Source organism: Epinephelus fuscoguttatus, linkage group LG16 (genome assembly GCF_011397635.1).
Source record: "Epinephelus fuscoguttatus linkage group LG16, E.fuscoguttatus.final_Chr_v1".
In the NCBI taxonomy this organism is placed as follows: Eukaryota; Metazoa; Chordata; class Actinopteri; order Perciformes; family Serranidae; genus Epinephelus; species Epinephelus fuscoguttatus.
In genome coordinates, this window is record NC_064767.1 from 42084156 (window position 1) to 42093869 (window position 9714).

The 9714-nt window shown below is 41.0% G+C and overlaps 1 protein-coding gene across 3 annotated transcripts in view; it reads left to right on the forward strand.

The window, feature by feature from the left end:
* Positions 1–7874, forward strand: part of polr1c (RNA polymerase I and III subunit C) — a 53583-nt gene extending 45709 nt beyond the window's left edge. For all 3 annotated transcript variants that reach the window (XM_049601242.1, XM_049601243.1, XM_049601245.1), the window contains 2 exons: positions 5375–5491; positions 7481–7874. In XM_049601242.1, coding sequence (XP_049457199.1) covers positions 5375–5491; positions 7481–7605 — 242 coding nt within the window. In that variant the 3' untranslated portion in view covers positions 7606–7874. The remainder of the gene's footprint in view (positions 1–5374; positions 5492–7480) is intronic.
* The last annotated feature ends 1840 nt before the right edge of the window (positions 7875–9714 follow it).

Sequence of the window (9714 nt, forward strand, 5' to 3'; positions counted from 1 at the left end):
TCTTCCACCATTCATTGTCTGTGGAGCAGCTCCACACTTTATATCTTATGACATCACAGATTTGCCTTTTAGCGCTTGAGTTTTGGGATTTGGGAGAGAGTTGTTCATTTTAGTTGTTAGTTTAGTTTTAGTTGTTCATTTAAAGCCAATGGTGGCATTTTGTATTGATACAATATTGCCACGCAAAATATTGCGATACTATGCTGTATCGAGTCGTCCCCCCCCGCCCCTACATTCTCATCAGTTTGATTGTTTAAATGACAGTGATTTCTCCTGTCTCTTTCATATAGTCTAACATGGCCCCAAGCCAGAATGGAAAGATGTTAGGATTTCTGAGGAGTTAACTTGTTTATCAGTTTGTAGCAGGCCTGGAATTTCGTCATTTTAGGGGCAAGGCCACTTGGCCTTTCGTGTTGTCAATTTTTTGAGGGCACAAAGGCAAAAAGCCAGGGCAGCAAGGCCATAAAATAAAACAATGATTTTAAGTCCACATCCATAATGAATTTAATTTAAGGACTAAGGATGTATAACTATCTGTAAAATGAATAAATAAAACGAGCTCAAGTAATAATAATGAGTATAATAAGTAATAATGTGATCTATTTAATAGTACTAATAAACCCAGTGTGTTTTAAATATAGAACAACCAGGTTCATGTATTTATAAGCAAACAATCTTAAATATTAGGCCTAAATATTTTTTCAGTATACATGATAAACTGATTCACTGAACAAGACTGGCTTACAATTATTTTTGATGTGTTGTTAGATAGCTAACAAACAATATAACATATATATATACAGTACAGGCCAAAAGTTTGGACACACCTTCTCATTCAATGCGTTTTCTTTATTTTCATGACTATTTACATTGTAGATTCTCACTGAAGGCATCAAAACTATGAATGAACACATGTGGAGTTATGTACTTAACAAAAAAAGGTGAAATAACTGAAAACATGTTTTATATTCTAGTTTCTTCAAAATAGCCACCCTTTGCTCTGATTACTGCTTTGCACACTCTTGGCATTCTCTCCATGAGCTTCAAGAGGTAGTCACCTGAAATGGTTTCCACTTCACAGGTGTGCCTTATCAGGGTTAATTAGTGGAATTTCTTGCTTTATCAATGGGGTTGGGACCATCAGTTGTGTTGTGCAGAAGTCAGGTTAATACACAGCCGACAGCCTTACTATTATTTAACAACTGTTAAAATTCATATTGTGGCAAGAACCAATCAGCTAACTAAAGAAAAACGAGTGGCCATCATTACTTTAAGAAATGAAGGTCAGTCAGTCCGGAAAATTGCAAAAACTTTAAATGTGTCCCCAAGTGGAGTCGCAAAAACCATCAAGCGCTACAACGAAACTGGCACACATGAGAACCGACCCAGGAAAGGAAGACCAAGAGTCACCTCTGCTTCTGAGGATAAGTTCGTCCGAGTCACCAGCCTCAGAAATCGCAAGTTAACAGCAGCTCAGATCAGAGACCAGATGAATGCCACACAGAGTTCTAGCAGCAGACCCATCTCTAGAACAGCTGTTAAGAGGAGACTGCGCGAATCAGGCCTTCATGGTCAAATAGCTGCTAGAAAACCACTGCTAAGGAGAGGCAACAAGCAGAAGAGATTTGTTTGCGCCAAGAAACACAAGGAATGGACATTAGACCAGTGGAAATCTGTGCTTTGGTCTGATGAGTCCAAATTTGAGATCTTTGGTTCCAACCGCCGTGTCTTTGTGAGACGCAGAAAAGGTGAACAGATGGATTCCACATGCCTGGTTCCCACTGTGAAGCATGGAGGAGGAGGTGTGATGGTGTGGGGGTGTTTTGCTGGTGACACTGTTGGGGATTTATTCAAAATTGAAGGCACACTGAACCAGCATGGCTACCACAGCATCCTGCAGCGACATGCCATCCCATCCGGTTTGCGTTTAGTTGGACGATCATTTATTTTTCAACAGGACAATGACCCCAAACACACCTCCAGGCTGTGTAAGGGCTATTTGACCAAGAAGGAGAGTGATGGAGTGCTGCGGCAGATGACCTGGCCTCCACAGTCACCGGACCTGAACCCAGTCGAGATGGTTTGGGGTGAGCTGGACCGCAGAGTGAAGGCAAAGGGGCCAACAAGTGCTAAACACCTCTGGGAACTCCTTCAAGACTGTTGGAAAACCATTTCAGGTGACTACCTCTTGAAGCTCATGGAGAGAATGCCAAGAGTGTGCAAAGCAGTAATCAGAGCAAAGGGTGGCTATTTTGAAGAAACTAGAATATAAAACATGTTTTCAGTTATTTCACCTTTTTTTGTTAAGTACATAACTCCACATGTTTATTCATAGTTTTGATGCCTTCAGTGAGAATCTACAATGTAACTAGTCATAAAAATAAAGAAAACGCATTGAATGAGAAGGTGTGTCCAAACTTTTGGCCTGTACTGTATATATATATATATATATATATATATATATATATATACAGTATAACACACACACACACACACACACACACACACATATATATATATATATATATATATATATATATATATATATATATATATATGTATATGTATATATATGTATATATATATATGTATATATATATATATGTATACATACATACATATATATGTATATCATATATACAATACATATATATATAATTGTCTTCGGCACTCGGCCTGCGGCCTCATGCCTACAACCGAATCACAGCCATGACGATATCACAGTACAACATCATGAGGTCTTATACAACAGTTCAACAAGTAAATAAGCAAGGCTGATTAAGAAATGTTGAAAAATGAGGACAAAATAGATAATTTAAGCCTTTTATTTGTCTTCCGCCAACAAAAACAGTTCCCTCAGGACTCCGCTGTCACCGTTGCTATGTAACGCAAACATGGTGCGCCAGGCACTTACTCTTTATACACATTTATCTGCACATGTCCATTAATTGTGCAGCCGGTGAAATAAGTCTCTGGTGACTGCATGGTGGACTGTGGCTTCACAGGCACAGCCGACTCTGCCTTCTGATCTGACAGTATGTTGCTTTTCTCCAAGTCATTGAGCTCCGCTGATGAAATCGCTGAAGCATAATAAGTGACATTAACAGTATCTAATAACACACACCATCTCTCTACCAGCATGTCCCTCTCTCCTCCACACACACACATGGACACATCTCACCTCCTGATGCTTTCCTTATAGGTCAGTTACACAGGATAGAGTTTTATATAGTCCATGGCAGCAACAGTCATGTTTACAACAACAAAGTCACTATTTAAAACCCAATAATATCTGACTGGAATATAAATATTCCTCCTTCATCACAATACTGAGTGAAGAAAGTCACATTATCTTAGCATGAAGACATACATCAGTATCAGTCATTCATCCTGCTCTCTGTCCCTCCTCTACTGAGGAGACTCACTGTCTGCAGGTCGGCTGCCTCAGGTACATGTTCAGATAAAGTGTTAGCCTACATACAGACAGCTTTCATTTTAGTTTGTCTTTAACGCTTTGCTGTTAGCCTCGCTACTCGCGAGCACGGATGGGAGACTGTGGACAGAGCAGATTGAAATATGGCTTTCTACATGCTGATCACATGTATTGATAAAGTATTGGCTTGGTTGGCAGAGGTTTTATCGCACTCACTTACAGTAACAAGCGTAGTTCTCGTTAACTGGAGTAATCTTGAAGTTATATTTCCTTCATCTGCACCGTAGCCCCACCGCTGCAGAATGATGATACATGAAACCGAAACTTTAAAAAGTAATGCTGATAATGGCGGAGCTTACTATTATTACGGTGTTGATTAAATTTACCTTTGGTTGTTTAATACCGGGTCTCAGTACCGATCCCTGCCTGGGCATTTGATGAAGTCTCCTGGTTGGCCGGTGATAGATTGGTGTCAAACTGTCGTTATAGCCTGTCCGAGTGGTTCATGCCAGGCTCGAATCAAACCCACCACTGGTGATGTACCCATCGTCTCATTCGATGTTGCTCAATAAGAATCCAGACTGTCATCGTATTTTTTTTTCTCAATAGATGCAGGTGTCAAAGCCGTGTTGACAGGAAAGAGGCAGAGGGCCATGGCCCACGTGGCCCTCGTGAAATTCCTGCCCTGGTCTGTTGTGAGTCCCTTAAAGCAACACAGTGGAGTTTTTGAGCCCTCAAAATATATATCCAAGATCCTTGTGGTGGTACATCATCTCACAATAAGTTGGATGACACCTCCGTTATTGCTTGAGAGTGTCTGTTTCACTTGCACTGGCACTATGCAGTTTCGGGGTTCGGGTAGGAACCCAGACACAAAAAAGACTACAAAATTTGGCTGCTTTACGGCATACGGCATATCCCCCTCCTCGTCATATCCCCCCTCCTCTCTTTAGAGTAGTGTAGCCGAACCGAGGTGAATGAAGTTAGACGTGGTTGTCATGGGTGAAGCGACAAAGAAAAGGAAGAAGGTGAAGGTGTTGTCCGAGGAGACAAGGAAAAGAAAACGGGAGAGCGATAAAACGAGCTCGAACAAGGATTAATATTGGCCCGGCTTTCACACGCTGGCAAGAGCTGAAAGAGGAGGAGGGATGCCTGACCGATGGTGACCTGGCATTGTTACTGCTGTTACCCTCTACTTAGGAGACTCACTGTCTGCAGGTCAGGTGTCTCAGGTACATTTTCAGATAAAGTGTTAGCCTACATACAGACAGCTTTCATTTTAGTTTGTCTGTAAAAGTTTGCTGTTAGCACCGCGAGCGTGATGTGCTTGTGTCGACCGCGATTGTAAATCATAATAGCGGTGAATGAGAGACTGCGGACGGAGCAGATTGAAATATGGCTTTCTACATGCTGATTACATGTATTGATAAAGTATTGGCTTGGCTGGCAGAGGTTTTATTGCACTTACTTACAGTAACAAGCGTAGTTGTCGTCAACTAGAGTAATCTTGAAGTTATATTCCCTTCATCTGCAATGCGGCCTCTCTGCTGTTGTCTGACTTCACTCTGTTGAGTTTGTGTGTGTGCACGCGCGCTCTGTGAGGAGGAGGTCAGCCCTGACATGCAGAGAGCAACTCATTTGTGTTTTGAAAATGAATGAATAAATAAATAAAGCAATTGGCCTAATCATGTATGTACAAAATGCTACATTACCTGTTCTGAAGACATGATGATCATGCATTACATGGCCAGCTTCAGGAACTTCACCTGTATTGTTGGCTTGTCAACAAGTGCGCAAGCAGAAAGGTTTTTGCGACAGTTGTAACAGACAATACTGTTTTTGAATGTAGGGGGACCCCGTGAGGTAAAACGAGCAATCCTCCATTGTGTTGTTTTAAGTCTGTAAATGTTATCATCTGTCTTCTTGTGTTGTGTGCCTCAGGGAAAAAGGTCGCCAAAGTAGTAAACAGCCGCTTGGATACGTGCAGCAGGGAAGTCCTCCGACATAATGACCTGAAGAATGTCGTGAAGCTGGGAAGACTGCGAGACCATTTCATCTGTACGTTCATATACCTTGTTCATGTACATGCAATCCAGACTGCTTTTACCATGTCAGGGATCACCTTAAATAAACAGTTTGATATTTTGAGAAGAGCAATCAATTTCTTTCTCACCAAGAGTGATATGAGATTACTAGCACTCTATGCGCATGGTAAATATGAAGCTACCACTGAGAGACAGTTTAGCATAGAGACTGGAAATAGGGAAGCAGCCAGCCTGGCTCTGCCTGAAGTTAAAATATCTGTTTCCCAGTACCTCTAAAGCTCACTAATCAACATGTTGCATGTTGTTTGTTTAACCCAGTGATACTCGACTTACAGCCCACGGACCAAATCTGGCTCCTGATGGGTGCTGGGTAGCCGCTAGGGGTGTAAATCACCAGTTTCATCACAATACAGTATTGTATGGATTCTTTAGACAATGATATAATATTTGCTGGTATTACAAAGTTTGCCACAATATGGCTTCGCTTCAATTCAATTCAATTCAATTCAATTCAATTCAAGATATCTGTTATCGATATGAGGCGGCATTATATACCCATATAACACAATCTGTTCCAGAAGAAGCTGTCATCCCTTTCTTTTTTGCTTTTGGCTGTAAAACATATAATGTAAATAATTGTAACCAGTTAAGTGCAGTAAAGTTTATTTTATACTGATTCTACTAACACACATAAAACAGCGCAAGATAAGTTAACCTTCAGTGCTTTCTGCCAGAGAGACCTTTCTGGAAGAAATGTTTTCATTCTAACCCAAACCATCATCTTTTTCCTAAAACTTGAAGGCAAACTTCTCCCAGCAGCCATAAAAAATGGGTTAACGACATGGTAATTTTTCACTTCAACTGTCAGGGTTCACAACAAAACAATTGTTTTTGCTGGTCAGCCATTAGTAGCTTAAGGACTTAAACACTGCATAAATTAGCCTTGTAGCTAGTGGAGATTTCCTCTACGAATTACATGCATTATTTAAGCTTTTTCTTACTCACCATTTGTTTAAGTCTCTGCATCTCCTGACAGAACAGCTCATTTGAATTTCAGTCTGCATGCACATTTTTTGCCCAATATTGTTGAAACAGAGCAGCTAATGTTGCTGTAGTGAGAAGTTAGCAGAGTAAGATGTATGACCAGGCAGATAACTTTACATAGTGTTTTATCTTATAACAGCATTGTGTACATACAGCATGTGCTCTCTCTGTTGACCCCTGTTTTGTCCGAAATCAATAATAAATTCACACTGCTGATTTATTCTCATGTAAATAACGTTATCTTCATCATATTTCTATTTGCTGCTTGCCATTTGCCTGCTGCTGTTTGACCGTGCATAACAGAGCATCAAATCAGAGCTTCATTCATTTATTTTCCTTAACCACTTATAGTTTTAGGGGTAGCATGGGGGCTGGAGCCTATCCCAGTTAACATTGGGCAAGAAGCAGGGTACACTGTGGACAGGTCACCAGACTATCACAGGGCTGACACATAGAGACAAACAACCATTCATGCTCACATTCACACCTACAGCCAATTTAGAGTCACCAGTTAACCTGCATGTGTTTGGACTGTGGGAGGAAGCCAGAGTACCCAGAGGAAACCCACACTGACATGGGGAGAACATGCAAACTCCACACAGAAGTCTCTTTTCTCACAGAGGTCTGTTTGTCACCATGATTTTGTTAAGCAACCAGCCGCTCCAGAACGTCATTGCTCTAGGCTGCTGGTGATGATTGTAAAAGAGCTCTGTGAAAAACAACTGATACTCCTAAAATCACAATGACTTGTTTTCTATTTCTTCACCTGCTTAGTCAGCAAGATGAGAACATACTAAGATTCAAGAATACTAAATATATATCAATATTAATGTTTTCATGTCACTCTCTTGATCATTGTTGTAAAAAATATCTGTTGTGGGAAATTGGGAATGTCTTTGACTGTGTATTACTGTAGTTCTTCTGTATATCTGCTCATGGATCTCTTCCTTTCATACAGTTACTGTGGAGTCGACTGGCATCCTGCCTCCAGATGTCCTAGTCACAGAAGCCGTCAAAGTCCTCATGGCCAAGTGTCAGAGGTTTCTTAATGAACTGGACTCTACCGACATGGAAGTAAAGTAAAGAAGTAAAGACTGAGCATGCTCAGAACAACCACAGGATCTGATGTTTAGATATGCCACAGTCTATCAGGGCATATATTGTTGATACTGAGCTCTCAATGGCTCTCAAGGCTGTATTGTTAAAACCTATAGTGAAGTTTCAAAAAGCAGATAGTGGTTAGACTTGCTCATTAGTGTGTGTGGAAACTGCTGTCTCTGTGTGTACACTCTATTATCTATGCCACTCTTTATTTTCCCTAAATAAACATGCCGAAGCTTCTAAAAACATCATCAATTATTGGTTATTGGTTATTATTATTGGTGATGAGGCAGGCCTTCACACAATCCATCACCGCACAATACATGTAGTCCAGCAGAAATGTGAAATATCTGATGGAATTGTGCTTTTGATGATAAAAACATGAGCTTTGGCACCCTTTTAGAGCATCCCCTAAGGAAGATTTTTGGCTTTAGGGCCATCGCATACATTATCTCACATAAGTGAGTACACCCCTCCCATTTTTGCAAATATTTCATTTTATCTTGTCATGGGACAACACTATGTTGGAAAACTGCATTGCAGCTCAGTTTCTGAAGAGGAGCGATCATGCTCTGAATTCCAAGCAGAGCATGATCGCCCCTCTTCAGAAACTGAGCTGCAAGTTTTCATTATCAAGTTTTCCAACATGATAATGACCCAAAACACACCTAGAAGATGACAATTGCCTCGCTGAAGAAGCTGAAGGTGAAGGTGATGGACTGGCCAAGTATGTATCCAGCCCTAAACTCACCTGTGCGCCTGTGGGGCATCCTCAAGCTGAAGGTGGAGGAGCGCAAGGTGTCTTCACATCCATCTGCTCCGTGATGCCATCATGGAGGAGTGGGAGAGGATTCCTGAAGCAACCTGTGAGCTCTGGTGAATTCCATGCCCAAAAGGGTTAAGGCAGTGCTAGATAATAATGGTTGGCACACAAAATATTGACACTTTAGGCACAATTTGGACATGTTCACTGTGGGGTGTACTCACTTATGTTGCCAGCTGTTCAGATGTTGATGGCTATGTTTTGAGTAATTTTCAGAGGAAGGTAAATCTATACTACTATACAAGCTGTACACTGACTATTTTAAGTTATATCAAAGTGTCATTTCTATAGAGTTGTACCGTGAAAAGATATAATGAAATATTTGCAAAAATGCTGCAGGCTAGGGATACTGAACAACTCTGGTATCTCCTTGTATCCTACATAAAGGACCTCCAGGCTGCCCCAAGTGCCTGTATGAGCTTTACTCACTATAACCACAAGTTAATCTACCAAAGCATTAAAGTTGATGTTACCAGTGAAAGTATACATCAGCTCATGAGTGTACAAAATTATAACACACAATAATAAAAATAATAAATGGGGTATGGGGGGTGTCTAGTGTCCATAAATATGTTAACATTACTGTGGGCTCCACACATGGAACTAATTAATAGTAAAACCATCAAATATTAGCGGAGTTACACATATTTTCCTGAATTACAGAATCAGTTGTGTGCAGACCTCATATGTTTATCTGTATGTATCTATTTTAGAGCCCAACCCAATGAGGAATGCAGTGGTATTATTTACAACATACTAGCAACTACCTAACTACATAGATCTGGCATTCAGTGAATGAAATAACAGTAAACAGTGGTTTAAATGATCAACATATTTATTATTGAAGTTATACCTGTTCCATGGTAATAGTAATGTTACTTCTGAAAACACAGTCCATCACAGTGGCAAAGGGCAGTGCACTGAAGTGCTGCCTAGATACATTTGCACTGCACTGCACCATTTTTCCACATCCACATCCACAGCGGAGGAGTTCGCAACAGGCCTGGGTCGCTTCTGGTAGTGTCGTCCAGTGAACTTCCCATCCGCCTGTGGCCTTCCTCTTCCACCCCCAGTCATTTTAGGATGGGAGTTCAGGGGCTGCACCCATCATCTGTCCCCAGCAATAACCAGCTTGGTAGGCAGCCCTCTGTGTGCTGAATTAGTGCTGCTTGCTTCTACAGGTCATTGCTGTACTCGGTGTAGGCCTTCTGTAGGAGAAGATATAGGCAGCTGGCTGTGACCTGATGAGCATGTCGGGTACATGTCAC